Here is a 22,489-nt window from a genome sequence, read left to right on the forward strand (position 1 = left end):
TCTCTCTCTCTCTCTCTCTCTCTCTCTCTCTCTCTCTCTCTCTCTCTCTCTCTCTCCCTCTCTGTTCCTCACATCCATCTCTCTGGCCCTTCAGTGTTCTGTCCAGGTAGGTGTTCTCATTTACAAGATGCCAAGATAAAGCAAAGCAGTGCGACACAAACAACACAGAGTTACACATGGGATAAACAAACGTACAGTCAATAACACAATAGAAAAATCTATATACAGTGTGTGCAGATGTTGTAAGATTAGGGAGGTCAGGCAATAAATAGGCCAGTGGCAACATAATTACAATTTCGCAATTAAACACTGGAGTGATAGATGTGCAGATGATAAATGTGCAAGTAGAGATACTAGGGTGCAAAGGAGCAAAAAAATATTTTAACAATATGGGGATGAGGTAGTTGGGTGGGCTATTTACAGATGGGCTGTGTACAAGTGCAATGATCTGTGAGCTGCTCTGACAGCTGATGCTTAGGCCATCTGTAGAATAAATACTTATTGAAATTCTCAGATTTATCAGTGGTGACAGTGTTTCCTAGCCTCAGTGTAATGCTTATTTAAGATGGTGAGGAAAGTACATTTAAATAATAACCAGGCATCCTCTACTGAAGGAATGAGGTCAATATCCTCCCATGATACCTGGACCAGGTTGATTAGAAAGGCCTGCTCCCTGAAGTGTTTTAGGGAGTGTTTGACAGTGATGAGGGGTGGTCGTTTGACCGCGGACCTATTACAGATGCAGGCAATGAGGCAGTGATCGCTGAGATCCTGGTTGAAGACAGCAAAGGTGTATTTTGAGGGCAGGATGGTTAGGATGATATCAATGAGGGTGCCTGTGTTTACAGATTTAGGGTTGTACCTGGTAGGTTCCTTGATCATTTGTGTGAGATTGAGGGCATCTACCTTAAATTGTAGGATGGCTGGGGTGTTAAGCATATCCCAGTTTAGGTCACCTAACAGTACAAACTCTGAAGATAAATGGGGGGCAACTAATTCACATATGGTGTCCAGGACCCAGCTGGGGGCTGAGGGGGGTCTATAACAAGCGGCAAGAGACTTGGATTTTTTAAAGTAGAAGCTTAAACTGTTTGAGCACAGACCTGAATAGGTTGACAGCACTCTGCAGATTATCTCTACAGTAGATTCCAACTCCACCCCCTTTGGCAGTTCTATCTTGGCGGAAAATGTTGTATTTGGGGATGGAAATTTCAGGATTTTTTGTGGCCTTCCTAAGCCAAGATTCAGACATGACTAGGACATCGCAGTTGGTGGAGTGTGCTCAAGCAGTGAATAAAACAAGCTTAGGGAGGAGGCTCTGATGTTAACATGCATGAAACCAAGACTTTTACGATTACAGAAGTCAACAAACAATAGCACCTGGGGAATAGAAGTGGATTTGGGGGCTACAGGGCCTGGGTTAACCTCTACATCACCAGAGGAACAGAGGAGGAGTAGTATAAGGGTATAAGAACTGGTTGTCTCTTGCGTTTGGGACAGAGAATTAAAGGAGCAGATTTCTGGCCGTGGTAGAATAGATTCAGGGCATAATGTACTGACAATGGTATGGTAGGATATGAGTACAGTGGAGGTAAACCTAGGCTTTGAGTGACGATGAGAGAGGTTTTGTCTTTGGAGGCACCAGTTAAGCTTGGTGAGGTCTCTGCATGTGTATGGGTTGGGACAACAGAGCTATGTAATGCATTTTGATCAGGACTGAGGGCTCTACAGTGAAATAAACAATAAGAACTGGCAATGAATGGGCAGAGTGGGTCAGTTAGGTACATACAGGACCTGAGTTTGAGCCTGGGGCCGACAGGTAAACAAAATGAGGTACCATGTTATTGAAACAGTCCAGCGGGCTTTAGCTGTGTAGCCGAGTGATCATAAGGTCAATAGGTGAGTCAGAGTGCCATTCGCTTGTCACTACTACGCTAGGCAAGCAGAGGACACAGCGTTCAGGGGCTAGGAGATGGTTCTTCGGCGACATCGTAATAGAATAGCCTGTTGAGACCACATCGGGTGATCACGTCGGCAGTCCAGTCGTGATGGATCGGCAGGGCTCCGTGTCGACAATAAATGGTCTAGGCCTATTGGCAAAGGAGGTATTTTAGCCCTAGATTTAGCTGGTATGTGGGCCTAGCTCGAGGTTAGCTCAGGGCTAGCTGGAGTTGTTTCGGGACAGAGGCGTTAGCTAACAGTTGCCACTCTTTTGCAGCTAGCTAGCTGCAATGATCCAGTGTATTGATCCAGAGTGGCAGGAATCCGGTGACATGGTTGAGAGAATCAGTCCAATATGCTCTGGGTTGATATCGCACTGTGCAGACTGGCAGGTGTTGTCCGAGCTAAGGCTGGCTGAGCTAAAGCTGGCTGGCTGGTGACCGAAAAAAGGTGAAGACCGCTAGCCATTGACTAACAAAGACTAGAAGCTAGTTAGCTGGCTTGCTTCTGATGGAAGTTCCAGTAATAAGGAATAAAAATTGCAGATCCGTACCGCATTGGGTGAGGCCGGTTGCAGGAAAGTATATTTAGTTTGTTCGTAGATAGAAAGTGAGAATAAGATAAAAATGAAAAATACTAGCTATTTACATTTTGAGAAGGGAAACAATGTTATGAAGTCAGTGTGGGATGGATCAGAGCTTGGCAGTCAGTTAAAGATGTTCTACATTTCACACTGAAAGAAAAAAGAGAAAGGAACGCATAGCTGTTGCTCAGACGGAATGTTCTGAAGGGGGAATGGGCACTGGCATATGGGCCAGCGATTCCACTTCATTCCTTTCTCTATTGTTTATACCCAATAAGACCAAACTAACACAGAATCTTGCAAACTAAGATACCCCTGCTATAGAAAGCCCTCTGTTATTGGTTACGCCAAGTAAATTGAATTTGCACACTGAATATTTCTATGAGGAATTGCCAGATGCATGGATATATTGGGTCTGGGTAAACATTAAAGCACTCAGGAGCGGCCTTGTGTTTATGCCAGTGCCAGAGGATTGAAGGTTTGAGTGGTGATATGCCCCATTTTTGTCGCTGTGGAAATACACCTGACCCACCACAATTGATTCATTAAATGTAATGTAATGTAATGGTAGCCTGGAGTGCACAAGCAGCTCACCTGTCACACTGCAACAATCAAACAATTTGTGAAGAGAAGGATTGATTACTTTTTTTTTCTCTGACCACTTGTGGCCACGGGACTATCAACGCAAGCTAAGCCATGATCCTCGAGCCATCAACCCAAACTGAGCAATCCTAAACGGTTTTCAAATCTATCTAGTGTAGTTTATCTGTAGTAGCTCAACACAATACAATGTTTGTACATCCTCCCCTGTAAGCAAGGAACGACTGTATATCCAGTATATCCATTTGCCATGGACTTTTGCCTGCGGGAAATCGACCGTGATTTAATGTTGTTAACACAAGCATGTACAGAATGCAACAACACAATTACCCTTTATTATATTGCACTTGTTCGTACACTTCGATGGCATCAACACACGGTCATGGCTGTCCCTGCACCCATACACTGACAAAGTCTGTATGTTTTTCCGCCATGCTAACTAAAGTGGACTGGAAACGTTTTGTCCCTCCTCTCCTTCCACCACTGTAAATGTAGTACTTGTATACTCCACTTGAAACTGTTACCCAGGTCCTTAAAGCCATGACAATGTCCTGATAGAAAGTAACCAGAGAGAGAGAAAGAGAAAAGAGGGTAACTTTTTCGGCGGGGGATCCCATTTTTTCCACCAAATCATTTCTTTGCGACCCCACCCCAAATTTAATGATACAACTTTAACATTTGTAAATTTAGATTTTTACATCAGAAAATAATCTCTTGTCAAAATGAAAAGCAACCAATAAATACATTTACTCAGATTAATTGTCGAATTGCGTTTGTCAAAAACATTGTATATTGTCCCATACAATAGTCTGAACTCTTAATAAAATGTAGTTGTTTGTTTTTTGGGGCGACCCCACCTCGTTTCCCCCTTATTGTCACGACTTCCACCAGAGTCGGTCCCTCTCCTTGTTTGAGCGGCGTTCGGCGGTCGACGTCACCGGCCTTCTAGCCATCGCCGATCCACTTTTCATTTTCGATTTGTTTTGTCTTTGTTTTCTACACACCTGGTTTCAATTCCCCCATGACATGTTCATTATTTAACCCTCTGGTTTCTCCCATGTTTGTGTGCGTATTTGTTCTATTGTTCAGGCTGTTACTGACGGCTGGTATTTTGTTGCCGGGTTTTGTAATTACGCCCGTTTATTTCGTGGTACCGGTATTTTTCCCGCACATTTGAATTGTGTTTATACTGGTGTTATCTTGTATTACATACCTTGTCCACGCATCTCCGCTCTCCTGAGCCTGACTACTTTCACCAGTTACCCACAGCCTTGACACTTATGGGGTCGCGACCCCGACTTTGAATACCCCTGCTCTACAGTATGACATATTTTTTTATTTACCATTATGAATGCAACTATATTTATTCACCTGTATTCTCAAAGTCACCTGGAGGCTCACTGAGGCTCTCCTTCCATTCTTTATGCCACACCTTACCATTCTCCACCTGCAAATCTGTTCACATTTCCAACTCTTTTTTACTCATTTCTCCCTCTCTTCTGCACTTACTTACTTCTAGTTTTCAGAGTGTCAGTTTAATATTTTTTGTCAGTGCGGTTACCCACGGTTTGACCTGCGGTGGGCCCAATGCTAAGTGTTCACCTGGTCCTTCTCTTAACAGTCTCTGTGCCTATTCTTTGACCACCTGCCAGGATACAGGATGCATGCTAAACTATGTGCTACAGTTGGCCTCTAAAGCCAAGAGTACAACTGAATGGAAATGGCTACCTAGGGTAGAATCTGAGTTATTTTATGGCTAGACCTCTTTCGTTCTGTCTCAATCTAGCCTATAGTGGGTTCTCATTATTGTGGCCAAGTAAGGAGCCCGAAGGGGTCAAGCATTACGCATTTACAAGATTATTAGTCCAAATGTCGTCATCCCATTGGAATTCATACACACTGTCTCATATCTGAAATGCCATCACTTGGCTGTAGGGAGTGTTTGAATAGACCCACATGCCCTTTTGGCTTTGTATCAATTGTTCTACCTTTTCTTCTGGTCTTTTGTCGAACTTACTCACTAAGTAAGTCTATGTCCCTCCACCTCCAGCTGTGTTAAAATCCATTAAATTGCATTTATGTTTAATAAATGTTTTGCTGAGGGCCAACATTGAACTTTGTCACACAGGAATTCATTGTGATTCTTAGTGCATTGGTCAGCCTGTCAGTAGCAGTGCGTGGTTAAAATCACTGGGGAAGCCAAGTCCCCCCCCCCCCGAATAAAAGCCACTTACACTGAATTTGTTGTGATAATTGTGTTGTTTGCTCTATAACCTGTTAGTTCATATGCCTAACAACTATTGATTTAGAACCACAGAGAGTTACCGCAAGTTGCAAAGAAAAATGGAGCTGCCTCCACTATTCAAGCACCATTTCAACTTCAACAATTCAACATCATCAAATCACTTAAATGTGATGTGGATGTCCATGCTTCTGATTTATGTTTGCTTGCATGTGTGTGTGTAGAAAAACAAGTTGACTCACCCTACTTGTAGAGAAACGTCAAAGCCATCCTCTTCTCTTTCATGTTGACAAAATCACTGTCATACAGTACACACTTTTATTTTTTGTTGTCCTAGGCTACATGGCTAAAATGCTTGGTCGCTAGCCTAACTTCCATTCATAAGCAACGTTTGTTAGTTATCATTAGCCTTCTACAGCTAGCTACATATTGAACTAATGGTTGCATCAGAATCGCCGTTATAATAATTGGTACGGGGAATTAAGTAAAACCACAAGTCCAAATCCCTATCTTCATCCATGGATAATTTAGCTAGCTAGCCACCGGAGGACAACAACACAACGAGATGCAACAATTCAAGTTGTTTCTGTTAATGACCTAGACTCTTAAAGCAATTTGAGAGACGCCAAATCCGAGTTGACTTCCCTTGACATGTTTTCTTTCTTCCCGCAGGACCATTCACAGTTTCCTAGCTCAACAATGATTGGCAAATTTGTTATACTTTATTTGTCAAGGGAAGCCAAATGCTTGCTGGCTTCCCTTGTATTCAATGCTATGGGCGGCAACGATGTCATACTCGTTTGTACCAGATGGTACCCGAATGATAGCCTACACATTTTTTGTGTTTGTTTTTTTGGGGGGTGCTTCCCTTGGTGTCAATGAATACATGCCACTGCTGCCTATTAGGATATTTGACTGAGATTAGCCTTAGCCCTTAGCCTTGTTAATCCTCAGTATAGAGCACTTGCTTTAACACACTTGTCAAGTGTTACTGATTTGTGAACCAATCCCAAAGACCACTTTCCATTCCCCCACCAGCATATGCCATTCACGGCAACCTCGATAAGCACATCCTCGATACCAGTCCGACCCTGAAAATTCCTCACTCAAGGGAGGGTCATGGAGGATTGCAGGGCAAGTGGAAATGGGCGGGAATTTCGGGTGAAACCCACAAGGTGTCGGAGTGGTTATTGATTGCAGGTGGACTTAACTATTAGCAGCAGGAGCCTGGGGGTGAAGTGGGGGCCATGTGATGAGATGGGCCAGGCCCAGGGAGGAGGCACCTCAGCAGGCTCAGACATTCCCCAGGCCCCTTGGAGTCCTTGGATGAGCTGAGAGGCATGGAGGGGAGCTGTCAGTGTGTGGAGTGAACGGGAGGGTTGGAGGTGAGGTGCAGACATGGTCAGGCATGGTTGAGGTGATTTGAGGAGGGTAATAGTGTGGAGACTTGAACCAGGCTGAGATACTGTACTTTGTCAACTCACATCACCTCTAAATAATAACTGCAGCCTTTTCCAAGAGACAAGTGGCATTCCATGGAGTTGTCCTCATGCTACTTGATTTATCTGGTTACAGTCAGTCATTAGTCAGAGATACAGCATTTATTTTGGTTTACACTGTATTTAAATAGTTCCCGACAAATGCGACATTCTATACATGCTCAACTAACTACTATGCACCTCTTTTTGCTGGTATCAGATAGCAATGCTTTCCTGTTTACAGTCCGCATTCCTCTATTCCATCAGGGTTTTGAGTAACGGCCTCCAAAACGACAAGGACTTTGATGACCCAACGTGACCCACACATCCGATACAACCTTGTGAATCCACTAAGCCGACTCGCACCCCAATGGCTACCGTCCAGTGATGCTTTTAGCTTGATCCAATCAACGTGTGTATTGGCTGTATAGTCACACTTGCAATGTCCAGTGTGAATTTCTAGCTTGAAAACATCCAGTTGACTTTGAGCTCCCTGAAGATCTTGAGATTGCTTTGTTGTAAGGACCAATGGGCACTCAGGTGAATTTGTGTAGACCTCTTGCGCGTTTGTGAAACTTCACTGCAATTTAGTGACCACTGTCGCAGTTATACCTTCACTGTCCCAACGTTTTAAGCTAATGCCTTAGTCAGCTTAGAAAATCTGCACATTCCATTTATAGCTTCACGAATAAAATTCCATTGACTTATGAACAAAGAAATCAGAAACTGACACAATAGAGAGAGTTAAGCATTGAGTTGTTGCTGCCATGCATTGTGAAATCAACTGCGGTATGGAATGAGGCTTTTGCTTACAGTACAAAGAAGTAGCACGCACGGTATTAGAATTGCAGATCAACCACTGCATGGGCTTAGTGATGGATAATCCTTGATTTACTCTCTGCCATGACAGATTTGTCCCATTGTATTTATTTGCGGTGCTTTACATTGCCTGAAGCAACATTTGGGGAGTTTTGGTGTGGACTGTAAGAGACTGTTCAGTCTTTTTATGTGGACAGAAAGGAATGCGCTAGCTTTAGCGTAAACATAAAGCAGACCCCAAGAACCCATAAGTCTTCTGTTCACACCGCAAGGGACAATTAGTCAAGGATTTGCCTCTGTGTATGACAGGGCTTTTAAAGGCTAACAGCCCCGATAGCCTACAGCTGACCTTTTAGCACTAAAACAGAGATAGTGGTCCAGCATTGACGGACGGCCCTGTTACGAGAGCAAGAGAGAGAATGTGGGTGTGTGTGTGTGTGTGGAGGGGGGGGGTGTAAGGCAAAGAGAGAGAGAGATGAGCAAGTGAAAAAGGTCAACAGCTGATTGAATCGGAGTTACTGTCTCCTGCTTCTAATTTAGCCTTTCCTAACAATAGTCTTTTGTTTGAAAATTAAGTGAAAGATAGACTTTTTTAGGAAGGGAACATCACTGACAACTTACTGTTTGGCTGATGGTCCTCATGTGGAAACGGTTCACCTCAGTGTTCTATTTGAGTCCCTCGTTATTATCCTCTTCCTGTTTACCCCCTCGCAGTCCTCGTGCTTCTGCTCGGGAACTCTGGGATTGATTGTCGCAGCCATTAGAGCACTAATCGGATTAGAGGTTAGCGCCAACCTTGGCAGATCATGGGTTCCAGTAGGCTTCACAATCGCCTTTAAACATCATTGACTTTCTGGTGCTAAGATAAGCTAGTTAACTGCTGCTAAGAGTTAGCAGTTAGGCTACCTTTCACTTGTTGCATACTGTTACACAGTTGGAAATTGTTATTATATTGTCCTTTGAGGTTGGCTCACAGCTCAATGCTAACATATTGTCCTCTTTTCCCAGCCTCTCAGCCTGGGCCAATCATTCTATTCTAAAATGAACTGTACAGCATCTCTTAGGTCTGTTGTCTGTATCTCTGTTAAGACATTTTGATCACTAGGGTATTGTCATATTCTTCCTGTGATATACCTATAGACACATACACATTGATACACATTCATAAGATGTACTCATTTTGGGAAATGTACTATATACTATATTGAAGCATACAGTAAAAACAAAGGACTAAATGCTCAGGATCACACAGGTCAAATTTTGAGAGTTTAAATCAGGTATCAACTGTCTGTATACTGTATGCGCTTATGCATAATCTGCAACATACAACATTTTCTTCATTTTCTTTTCCAGGTGTCTTCGTCCTGTGTTCCTGCCACTAACTATGAGCTGGTAAGATTAAAAAAAATATATATATATATTGCTCAATGTAAATCTGTCAGTAATAGTGTGTCCATGTATGTATTGTGGAGTAATCTCTTCTTCAGAATGCCTTCCAAACATCCAGGGAATGGGTTCTGGGAATCCAGCGAATGAGCAAGGGCAATAAAAACAACATCATGTTGCTGCATTACCTTTTTTGGTCTGGGTTTGAGATTCTCTGTTGGATGTGGAATTATTTGCCCTCTCTGCACGTTCCGTGTATACATTTACTCTAATCCTTGGAAAGACAGAGTGGCCTGCAATGAACACTGAGTATACAAAACATTAAGGACACCTGCTCTGTCCATGCCAAAGACTGACCAAGTGAATCCAGGTGAAAGCAATGATCCCTTATTGATGTTACTTGTTAAATCCGCTTAAATCAGTGTAGATGAAGGAGAGACAGGTCAAAGAAGGATTTTTAAGCCTTGAGACAATTGAGACATGGATTGTGTACGTGTGCCTTTCAGAGGGTGAATGGGCAAGAACAGGGTATTGTAGTAGGTGCCAGGCGCACCGGTTTGTGTCGAGAACTGCACCGCTGCTGGGTTGTTCACGCTCAACAGTTTCCGTGTGTATCAGGGATGGTCCACCACACAAGGGGCATCCAGCCAACTTGACACAACTGTGGGAAGCTTTGGAGTCAACATGGGCCAGCATCCCTGTGGAACGCTTTCGACTTCTTGTAGACTCGGTTGCCCCAACGAATTGAGGCTGTTCTGAGGGCAAAAGTAGGGGGTTCATCGATTTTCCTTCCCCAGTATGTCATCTACAGAGGAGTTTCACTTTGAAATGGCCCTCCATGTCATTTTCTCTCTCTCCCTATGCCAAGACAACTCACCCCAGAGGAATACATCACACCCAACATCTTGCTGATTGCCCACTTAAACGTTAATTAGCTAAGATGTAAAACATTCACTGACATATGGTCTTTTTACGACCGAGAAGAGAAAAAGTGCACACACACATACATGCATGAACACACACACACACACACACACACACACACACACACACACACACACACACACACACACACACACACACACACACACACACACACACACACACACACACACACACACACACACACACACACACACACACACACACACACACACACACACAGCGGCAAGCTACTCAGGAGGCCTACAGCAGCTGTGTTGTGAAAACAAAATATGGTTCTCAAGGACAACAGTGGCAGTATTTACCAGAGGAAACTGAGTCCAGCTGGACGAAAGGGCCTTACAGAGAGCAGGAAACAGGAGAAAATACCACAACTTCACACTCGTACCATTTGCTTGTACAGATGTTTGGTTTGCATACATTATTTTCTCCCTCTGAAATTTGCTTCATTGCATGAGTAAGTAGGCTATGCAGTCTCTAACTAGGCAGAGTGATGGATTTTAGAGTGATTGCTACATGACTCATGATTGGCTACTTCTTTTACGTTTGATGTGTGTGCGTCTGTGTGTGTGGAGGAAGTGGACCTCTGCAGTATTTTGGATAGCTGCTGAGGGATTACCCTCTTAGGGCTGTACTTCCCACCTCCCACCCCCACACCACTTTTCTTGATAAAACACCGCTCCTGTACCTCTTATACTCACCCCTCTTTCTGGATCATACATCTAACAGAACCCTGCAGAAACAACACTGCATTCCACTCCATGTCATGGCAGTTTATTAGCGTTCTCAAAACGTAATTATTTGTTATTAGGTTGGGAAGAACTAAAATGTGCTGTTTGATTGTTATACACAGTGGTACTGTATGAGCCATAGGTAAGTAAAATAGTAGCAAAGCTGTTGTGAAGTGCAAAGTGTATTGTATATAGGATAAATTGTGTGTGTATGTGTGTTCATGTGTGTGTGTGTGTGTGTGTGTGTGTGTGTGTGTGTGTGTGTGTGTGTGTGTGTGTGTGTGTGTGTGTGTGTGTGTGTGTGTGTGTGTGTGTGTGTGTGTGTGTGTGTGTGTGTGTGTGTGTGTGTGTGTGTGTGTGTGTGTGTGTGTGTGTGTGTGCATGCTTCTGTGTGTGTTTTCAGCCACCGGCTGCTCTCTGGCTGAAGGATGCTTCTCTCCTCCCATCCCAGGCAGCTCCATGTTTGGTGAATTCCTCACCTCTAGAAGAAAGAGAGAGGGCGAGAGAGAGAGAGAGATCTGATTTCGACAGTTGTGTTGTCTAGGTGCAGAACAGAGGGAAGATCACCATAAATCGCTTCATGTCTAAAATGATGAGGGGCTCAATTAACATAGTATTTTACATATAAAGTCACTTATTGTGATTCTAGTGATTTGGTGTGTTGGGAGACACACACCAGAGAATATGAGTCTTTAACTTGATGGACATGAAGACACTATGCAGATGCTGTGACTGTTATGTTAGGAAGAGTGTGTGAGAGTGACGTCCATATAGTGAAGTCATGAGTTGAAAGTACAGTACCCTATGTGAGGGAGAAATACATAGTTAGGACGTAACCAGCAAAGGGATGTAGCCTATAGAGCCGACACTACAGCATAGAGATCAATAGCATCAATACATTTCTGTGGACTCCAGTGTGTTGGAGAGTGGGGTGTCCAATATGAGCTGTCTTGTGGAAGCTCTGGTTTGATCATGGTGCGATAAGGATGTCCTCAGAGTGAGTGATGAGGCGATAGCTCCCCCAGCGGGACTCCCATGCTCCCATGCTTGGAGGTGCGTGGCGTAGAGTGGGGCATGCTGGGTAGCACATTCCTGAGACGTGCCCTCATGTTAGCTAACGCTGGGCCTGCTATTTCATTTCCCAGAGAGGGAGTGTGGAGTGAGAGAGAGAGTGTGGAGAGAGAGACAGAGAGAGAGAGAGAGAGCAGAACATAGTAAACTGGTTTTAGGTTTGAAACACGCACAGTCATACATACACATGCAGCACTCACACACGTAATGATTCACATACACCTTTATACAATTCCCTCAGGCTTGTGTTTACCTGCATCCACTCAAAGCTGTTTCTCAGTCAATGCCTCCGACACCTACGTCATCCAGACACACACACACAAAACGAACACAAACCACGGCTGGGGAATCGTGCCAGTGCATTGCTGTGTAATGACTCTAACTGTGATGAGAGAGATGGGCAAGATCTTTTCAATTAGCCCTGTGTTTACAGCTGCACATACTTGGCTGATATGCCATATTACGTTCTGTATACAGGACAGGACCGAGTATCCCATAATGTTATGTGATTCCTATCTCGTAGGCATGTGCATATACATGGGAACCACGTAAGGTTGGCCATCCATGTTGTATATGCCAAGTGAAAGATGGATGTTTCTTTTTACCAGCTGTACATACAAATTATATAATGAACTGAAAGATGTCGACTAGTATTGATGACAAGTATTGATTGTGTGTTAATGTGCATGTGTCAGCTGAAGCTAGGCCATATGAAAGATTTTTCTGGTTAGCATTCTTTTTTTTCTTCACAATAAGTGCCTTGACTTCAAAAATGAAAGTCCCCGGAGGACAAGAGTTTAGGTAAAACAGCCAATGGTGTGCTTTGTGTGGTATATGGATACAGCTGGACTCCACTGAGTTGCGTGTAGAACTGTTCTCTTCAGGAACGTTTTGATTCACTCTCTCTTTGACCCGTCCAAATATACAAGGCGAGAGACAGCTAGGCATATTTGTACACAGGAAAACAAACAATGGGGGAAAACACAGAGCCCTCATAGTTTTGGCTCAGATTGGAAGTCATGGAAGTCCTCATCGGCCATTGGGTTTCGTCATCATCTGTGTATGCTGTGGTTGTATCAGTGACTGAACCCTGTTAGCCATAATAGGACATGAGACAGGAGAGAGAAGGGAAAGAAAGGGTGAGATAGAGAGAGAGAGAGGAAAGAGAGAACACATTCCAAACTGAGTGAGAATGAGCAGACTAGCATCACTCCGTCCCCACGGGTGCGTCTTGGTCGTCCCCCACAGTTGTTTATAATCACAGAACCCTAGTCTCTCGTGCATACCAGAATGTCATTGGGTTATGTAACAGAGAGAGCTGAAGAGTCCATTTGGGATGGGTCGATCTGGCCGGCCTGCGTGTGACCTCCGTCCGTCCGGGTCCTAGTGCAAACTTTGAGAGAGGTCAGAGGTCGTTTATGGACACTGCTGGCTCAGGAGGTTCCCACAGCTCTGCGTGGCTCAGTTTTGAATTCCAGCATTGGATTGTTTCCATAGAAACCCACCATGAGATCGTAGGCCCAGAATTGTGTATGAGTGGGAGCTAAAGACCAGGGAGAACACCTCCCCCTCCTCTCTCCATCATCGTTTATGTTTACATTTCTAAACCATGTTCTGTGAAATGCTGCAGATGGGGCTGCAAAGCATGGGAGACTAGCAGATGTTTGCGTGTGTGGGTAAATTGTGCCTGTGTGTGTTGGGGTTGATACAGTTTGTGTGTTAGGGGGGAATGTGTGTGTATTTAAAATGTATGTTTGCATGTTTAAATTTGTGTCTGTCAGAGCGACTGTACCTATAGGTCTGTGCTTGTGCCTGTGTGTTACTTTTTACAAGCGTGCGTGTTTGTCTCTGTCTCCATTCACTTGCTTGAAATAAACGTTTTCTTTCATTTTCTGTATGTGGTTGTTTGTGGAAATGGAATTGAGCATGTGTACGTGTGTGCAGTATGTTTGTGATATTCGCCCACCAACTATTATATTATTAATACTGGGGACAGTGCCAGGTAGCTCCCTTAACAGTTCATGAGGAATTTGAAGGGCTGTTTATTTATTAATCATCACATATTCAGCATTGTCTGGACGTCAACCTAGGGTTTTAAATCAACCTGTAACTGGCTTGGATGCAGCTTTGAGACAGGCGAAACAGCATTGCCTTTTTAGGTGTCAGACATAAGAGGGCTTTGACAGGAAACTCACGTCTACTTTGTCTCCTGCCAAACAGCCGTCCTGTCCTTATTTTAGTAAACAAACAGTTTCTTTCTGTTGCCTCCCTCATGACTGTGCCAAAACTAAATGTTCAATGTTGTTGACAGAAGCATAAATAAAACTGTATTCATGTGTGAGAAGTTGAAAGATGTCTTGAGCTCCGTGGTTTAAGAAAGCATGCTTGGCAGGGGGGTTAAAGTTCCATTTTTAAAACATTGAAGGCTGTCCAGACAGCCCCTAGACGTTAAACCCCAGTACACACTTCATGTAGTTCTGAAAGGTGACATTTCTGCCATAAAATACACCCATCCAATCCTTTCAGATCTACACAACTGTCAAGAGGGTAGGGTCTAGAGCACGTGTCAAAATCATTCTATAGAGGGCCGATTGTCCGCAGATTTTCACTCCTCTCTTGCACTTGATTGGTCAATTAAGGTCATGATTAGTTAGGAACTCCCCTCACCTGGTTGTCTGAGTCTTCTTTGAACACAAATTAAAAGGAAATAACCAAAACCAGCAGACTTTCAGCCCTCCATGGAATGAGTTTGACACTAGAGATTGGTTAGGCCTGAATTCCAGTAGCCTTGCTTTGTATTTAGGATGCAGTTCCTATCCTCACCAGCAGGAGGCAATGTAGCGTTAGATCATTTTACTCAACTCGTCGATTGTACATTTTCCCTCTCTACCATAACTATACTGCTTTCTGTCTAGAAACAAATGATTATGGGAGAACACGTGAGAATGAAACAGGCCATTTTTTACAATCCCAAGTAATAAATGTAAAGGAAAGCACATGCTCCCTTGATGGGATACATTTTTGAACCTGCATGGATTGAGGAATTTTCATTGGGGCATAAATCTGTAGAATGTCATGCAAAGAATGTGAAAACCCTTAAAAAACGTATACGTTTTGACGTGTTTCATAACTTCGCAAATTAGGCTTTCCAAAATGATTTAGGGGTAAATAGCCTGTGATTCTGCATTCACCCATGCTTTTCATCTCTCCTTTTCATTAAAGAAAACTGGGAACGACATTGCTCAGACCAAAAACAAAATGAATTGGAAATCAAGGTTTTAGTATCAACAGTTCAATTTACACATATACACACAGCATCATGAGGAGTTTTTATATATTGTGACTGTACAGGATGTATTCATAAAACGTAGACCAACGCAGATGGTACAGTATGTATTTTGAAATCTCAAAAGAGCACCATGGTCTAGCAAAAACATTGAGGTGACCATATAGGGATATAATAAAGATAGAAGGAGAGTAGGAAGGAAGGAGAGAGGAAGGAGAGTAGGAAGGAAGGAGGGAGGAAGGAGAGTAGGAAGGAGGGAGGGAGGTAGGAGAGTAGGAAGGAGGAAGGAGAGTAGGAAGGAGGAAGGAGAGTAGGAAGGAGGGAGGAAGGAGAGTAGGAAGGAGGGAGGAAGGAGAGTAGGAAGGAAGGAGAGTAGGAAGGAGGGAGGAAGGAGAGTAGAAAGGAACGACAGAGGATGGAGAGTAGGAAGGAGGGAGGGAGGTAGGAAGGAGGGAGGAAGGAGAGTAGGAAGGAGGGAGGAAGGAGAGTAGGAAGGAAGGAGCGAGGAAGGAGAGTAGGAAGGAGGGAGGAAGGAGAGTAGAAAGGAACGACAGAGGATGGAGAGTAGGAAGGAGGGAGGGAGGTAGGAAGGAGGAAGAAAGGAGAGTAGGAAGGAAGGAGGAAGGAGAGCAGGGAGGAAGGAGGGAGAAAGAGATGAGAGATGTAGTACATACCCTGGGCCATGAGTCTGCCCACAACACACACACACACACACACACACACACACACACACACACACACACACACACACACACACACACACACACACACACACACACACACACACACACACACACACACACACACACACACACACACACACACACACACAAAGTTTAGCTCCTAGTTTGGATCCAGACTGGCCATCTCTAGCTGAATTCGCTAGAGATGTGGCATCTAAATGAGCTGGCCTGGTGATTATATTTAGCTGTGTGTAATTTCCAAGGAGACTCTGTTTGGGTATATTTGTGTCCTCACACTGGGAAACTCCCTACACTGTACCTTTCTTCTTGGGCGCTTCCAAGACTTATAATTATTTGAGTTATGTGAATCTATCAAAGAAGGCTGGCTCTATGTACAGTCCATGTGAGTTGCACATGGACTGAATACTGGCCTTACATGTTTATGTCACAGACACACTTATCACAGACACACTGCAATTGCATGTGATTAAGTCAGGTGTCCAGGCCTTTCTTTGACCTCATACCCGCTCAGTCTTTATGACATCAAATCCCATCAGTCTCTGACCTCATACCCACTCTGTCTTTATGACCTTCCACTCAGTCTCTATGACACCCTATTACCCACTCAGTCTCTAGACTCTCTGACATCATACCCACCCAGTCTCCCTGACCTCATACCCTCTCAGTCTATGACGTCATACCCACAGTCTCTCTGGCCTAATACCCACTCAGTCTATATGACCTCATACATACTCAGTCTTTCTGACCTCATAGTCCCAGTCGGTATTCGACAGAACGTCGCGGCCATGCCCGCCTGTGGAGAAAACAATATGTGGTTACCTAGGTCGCCCAATTGGCTCACAGCAAAAACTTGACCTTTTCCAAAATTTTCTTGTCTGCTTGTTTTAGTAAATTACAAAACTACATTTATGAAAAGTACAACATGTCTAAAGATGACTTATTAACACTGCCTGCTCCTGACTTTTCTCACTATTTTGAAAAACGTAATGTTGTACCAGTATCCCTCATTCCCCTTTTCATGATGGTGCTGGCAGCCACATGAGTGAGTGCTAGCTAGCTACCTACCAGAACATTAAGCTAGCCAAGACCAATAGCACAAACAAATGGATGATACAGCTAAAAATAGTTAAATGTCTTACCTGTGATGAAATGTTTTCACACATAGCTGGGTACGTACATTGAACAACACAGCAGCTTTTTTTGGCATGTTTTGTTATTTCTGCAGAATAAAATAAATTGACGATGAAGTTGGCTCGTTTACAGTGGGGATGAATGGGAAAAAATATTTGTTTTCCTCAATTTGTGGGCATGGTTGAGGGGAATTTCTTATTATTACATTAATATCGACTTGGAGTATACCCACTCAGTCTCTATGACCTCATACCCCTTCAGTCTCTATGACAGGGTTCCTCAACTGGTGGCCCGAGGGCTGAATTTGGCCCACGTGTGATTTTATTTGGCCCCCAACGTTTTCTGAGCAAAAAAATGTATGTATACTGTATATTTTAGTTATTTATTGTTGGACATAAAAAAACTGTAAGAACACCAGAAAATCAGCTCTAAGTTATTTTAATTTAGGAAACCTGTTCCAAAGTATTCCCACACATAATCTATGTGATCGTTTACAAATGTAAGCAAGGTTTGAAATTATTATGTTTTACTCAAATATTATATCTGTTTGGACTTCTGCAGTCAATTTGCTGTACCCTACCTATTGCTATACCCTATCAGTCTCTATGATCTCATACCCACATGTCTCTATGACCTTTTGCACTCTCAGTTTATGAGACCACACACACAGTCAGTCTCATATGCACACAGTCTCTATGATATCATACCAACAGTCTCTCTGACATCACATATTCTGCCTCTAACCTTCCAGCTCAGTGTCTATGACCTCATACCCCCAGTCTATGTTGTCCCAACTCCTCTGTAAGACACAATAAATCCAGTCTGTGACATCACACCTTTCGATCTAACTTTCGACTTCATACCGAGCCTCTGTCTGTTTTGTCATAGTTTTCACGGTATAACATTATGGCTAGAATACCATTTCAATGCCTTTCCACATCTGTCTTTCTTCTAACCAGCTGTGTTTTGTGAGTTGGACCTCTACATACTGTGACACTACACAATGAAAACCATGTAAAAGCATGTGTACTGTACACACACAGATGTTTACAGTATGTGTGTGTACAGTATGATCTCACACAGGCCTTTGTTCGGTAACTAGACTCCAGGCTCTCTATTACAATAGGGCGGTGTGGCCAAACGTTGTTTTGGGAAGAAAATGTCTGGCCATGGAATTTGGCCTGGATACAAATTCACAGACCAGTTGTACTGTTGCGAGAATCACTACGTGTTTTCTTGTCCATTACCAAGAAATTTCCCCTAGCTGACACGCCTTCTCACTAGAGGAGACAATTTAGCCAACTTGGCCAACCAGAGATAGCGTGACACTCCTACATTTGGATCAGTAGTGTATTTTATTATTTGTAGTTTGTTGTTTTGATCTTTTGGCTTTTTCCTCATATTTGGGTTATGGTGTTATATTCTGTATCGTTAGATTTCAGTGCAGCCTTTGATGTTATTTATCATAATTTCTTATTGAAGAAAATCTCACTTATTTATGGCTTTACATCACCTGCCATCACATGGTTGGAGAGTTACTTATCCAATAGAACTAGTATTCTTCAATGAATGCTTTACAGTGTGGTATCCCTCATGGTACTTGCCTTGGGCTGTTACTCTTCTCTATTTTTACAAATGATTTGCCACTTGTCTTACATGTTTGCACACCTACACATCAGCACCTTCAGCCAATGATCTCACTGAGAATCTTAGCAAGGAGTTACAGTCAGTGTTAGAATGTGTAATTAACTGGTCTTAAATACATCAAAAACCAAAAGCATGGTTTTGATTCAAAGCATTCTCTTGGACCTAAACCTCAACTGGAGAAAGAGTGTAACCATTGAACAAGATGGTCAGTTATAATGGCCAAGTCATATTGACAAAGTTGTTGTGAAGATGGGGAGAGGTTTGTCTGTTATAAACAATATTCTTCTGCATTTTTGACACAAATATAAACTGTACTAATTGTTCAGGCTTTGATCTTGTCCCATCTTGATTACTGTCCAGTAATATTGTCGGGTGCAGCATAGAAAGACCTAGCAAAGCTGCAGCTGGCTTAAAACAAAGCAGCACGCCTTCCCCTTATCTCCACACACAGAACTAACATCTACAACATGCATGATAGTCTTGCATGGTTGAGGGTTGTGGAGAAATTGACTACTTCTCTTCTGGTCTTTTCAATAAATATTTGTGTGTTGAAAATGCCTAACCACTTGTATCACATGGTTGGAGAGTTACTTATCCAATAGAACTACAGAGTATTATTCAATGGAAGCTTGTACAGTGTGGTATCCCTCATGGCATTGCATGCACTTTAAACAGACATACATAGCCCACCAGACATACCAGTTTCTTCACGGTACCCAAACCAAAAACAGATTTAATGCATTGCCCAGTCATGTATAGAGGCGTGTCATCGTGGAACCCTCTGCCACCAGACGTTACTCAGGCAGAAGCAAGTTTAACATACACTATATATACAAAAGTATGTGGACACCCCTTCAAATGAGTTGATTCAGCTATTTCAGCCACACCCGTTGCTGACAGGTGTATAAAATTGAGCACACAGCCATTCAATCTCCATAGACAAACATTGACAGTACAATGTCTTTACTGAAGAGCTCAGTGACATTCAAATGGCAACGTCATAGGATGCCACCTTTCCAACAAGTCAGTTCGTCAAATTGTTCCATATTAATGCCCATGATTTTGGAATGAGATGTTCGACCGACCAGGTGTCCACATACTTTTGGTCATGTAGTGTATTGTATCCCCAGTGCCTCTCCTCTTTCTAAATATCTAATTCAACAGTACTGTATATAATAATATGAATATGTATATATGAATACTGTGTAAATAGTATTTATGTTGTCTCTTGTTGTCTCTGTACTTTGTCATGTATTTGTACATTTTATGTGGACTCAAGGAACAGTAGCTGCTGTACGCGCAATAGCTAATGGGGATACTAATAAACTAAACTAAACTTAGCAGATACTTTTCTCCAAAATAACTTACAGTGCATAAATTTATTGTATGTGTATGTGATCCTTGTGGCAAATGAACCCTCATCCATGGTATTGCAAGCCCCACAGTCTTGCCAAATAATCCACACAGGACCAAGTATTGTCTCTTTCAGGCGCTGTCTGAACTTGGCGGGATTTGTAGGCTATACTCACCAAATGATGTGTTGGACTGTTCCCTTAGTGTTATAACTGTTCTGTTCTGTGAACTATGAACCCCTAACTGTAACCCTTTGAGTCAATGAGACGGATAATTTGCACACTTGCACACATATCCTTCGTGGTGGTGTCTGTAGCTGTATTATACATTTGAATCATACATCCCATATCGTTCCAAGTCCTAGTTTTTTGAACCCAGCGCAGAAGGCTTTGATACGCACTGCTTTACTATTGAATTCCGGTCTTCTTACATAGTTTGTGTGTATATAGGCTATCGTCCCACTCCTTGGCTCCTCATATCACTCTTAACAATTTGAAGCTAGCCAGAGCCACCCTGACCGATGACATCATGGATTCCTTGAGGCCTGGGTCATTATAAATAAACAATGTTTTTGGACATCTCTCGCGCTCTCTGTCTCTCTCACTCTCTCATTCTCTCTCTCTCACTCTCTCCATGGCTGTAAATGGTTGTGATGGGTGTGTTGCAGCAGTGGGGATGGAGATGGTCTCTGGGCTGGGCTAACAGAAGAGATGTGTCTCTTAGGGCACTATTTTAACAAACTTGGTGCTGGCGGTGCCGCTACAGATTTGAGGGTGCGTATCTGTATTTTTACAACTAAAATTATGTGCGCAGTAGCTGGTGGTGACGCAAAACGACTGGGTTTTGATAAATGAACAAATTGTGTCAAGGCTTTATTCCTCACTGGCCAATCAGAACTTGCTCCATGGCTGAATATGTGGTTGCTTCAAGTTGTGTATTTACAGAGTCTCCCGAGTGAAACGGAGGTCTAAAGCACTGCACCGCAGTGCTTAAGGCATCACTAGGGACCCGGGTTTGATCCCGGGCTGTGTCACAGCCGGCCATGTCAGAGAAACTCAGACTCGGGGCACAATTGGCCCAACGTCGTCCGGGTTAGGGGAGGTTTTGGCCGGGATGTCCTCGTCCCATTGCGATCTAGCGACTCCTGTGGCAGGCTGGGCGCATGCACGCTGACCCGGTCGCCAGTTGTATGGTGTTTCCTCCGACACATTGGTGCAGCTGGCTTCTGAGTGAAGCGAGCAGTGTGTCAAGAAGCAGTGCAGCTTGGCAGGGTTGTGTTTTCGGAAGACACATGGCTCTCAACCTCTCCCGAGTCCGTACGGGAGTTGCAGCGATGGGACAAGACTGTATTTACTAATTGGGTAGAAAAATGGGTTACATTTTTTAAATAAAATTATATATAAAATATATATATTTATTTTTGAAATGTATAACATTTTCTATTAAAACAAATACAGTATCAGTCAAGAGTTTGGACACACCTAATCATTCCACATTTTTTCTTTATTTTTTACTATTTTCTACATTGTACAATAATAGTGAAGACATCAAAACTATGAAATAACACATATGGAATAATGTAGTAACCAAAAAAGTGTCATGACTTCCGCCGAAGTCGGCTCCTTTCTTTGTTCGGGCGACGTTCGGCGATCATCGTCACCGGCTTTCTAGCCATTGCCGATCCATTTTTCATATTTCCATTTGTTTTGTCTTGTTCCATACACATCTGGTTTTCATTCCCAAATCACACTGCATGTATTTAGTCCTCTGTTCCCCTCCATGTCTTTGTGTGAAATTCTATTTATGTTACATGGGTATTGTTACGTGCCATACTTTTTGTCTATGTTCCATGTTTAAGCACATGTACTTTACTTTATGTACTTTTGTGCTTTTGTTGGACTGGAATAAAAAGTGTGCCTGTTCACTACACTCTTCTCTCCTGCACCTGACTTCCCCTTCCAGTACACACCCTTAACAAATTTGTATGTTTTTTATATTTGAGATTCTTCAAAATAGCCTCTAAGAATCTTGACCAAGACTTTAAGCTCTTAACAATGCCCAATACTTTTGGCTTTCTGTTGCTCAGGTAAAAAGAACAGATATATGCATAATATACATTACCAGTCAAAAGTTTGGACACACCTACTCATTCCAGGGTTCTTTATTGTATTATTTTCTACATTGTAGAATAATAGTGAAGACATAAAAACTATGAAATGACACATATGGAATCATGTAGTTACCAAAAAAGTGTTAAACAAATCAAAATATCAAAACCTGCCAAGAGAGAGCCGCCCACCAAAATTCATGGACCAGGCAAGGAGGGCATTAATCAGAGAGTTAACATAGAGACCAAAGATAACCTTGAAGGAGCTGCAAAGCTCCACAGCGATGATTGGAGTATCTGCCCATAGGACCACTTTAAGCCATACACTCCACAGAGCTGGGCTTTACGGAAGAGTAGCCAGAAAAAAGACATTGCTTAAAGAAAAAAATAAGCAAACACATTTGGTGTTCGCTAAAAGGCATGTGGGAGACTCCCCAAACATAAGGTACTCTGGTCAGATGAGACTAA

The 22,489-nt window shown here is 42.9% G+C and overlaps 1 protein-coding gene across 10 annotated transcripts in view; it reads left to right on the plus strand.

The window, feature by feature from the left end:
* Nucleotides 1-22,489, plus strand: part of LOC124043712 (tensin-1-like) — a 307,339-nt gene that overhangs the window by 175,809 nt on the left and 109,041 nt on the right. For 9 of the 10 annotated variants that reach the window (XM_046362593.1, XM_046362636.1, XM_046362621.1 and 6 more), the window contains one exon: nucleotides 9,017-9,055. The exons of the other annotated variant lie outside the window; for it this stretch is intronic. In XM_046362593.1, the coding sequence (XP_046218549.1) occupies nucleotides 9,017-9,055 (39 nt within the window). The remainder of the gene's footprint in view (nucleotides 1-9,016; nucleotides 9,056-22,489) is intronic. 10 annotated transcript variants of the gene reach the window in all.

Source organism: Oncorhynchus gorbuscha, linkage group LG01, assembly GCF_021184085.1.
Source record: "Oncorhynchus gorbuscha isolate QuinsamMale2020 ecotype Even-year linkage group LG01, OgorEven_v1.0, whole genome shotgun sequence".
Classification (NCBI taxonomy): domain Eukaryota; kingdom Metazoa; phylum Chordata; class Actinopteri; order Salmoniformes; family Salmonidae; genus Oncorhynchus; species Oncorhynchus gorbuscha.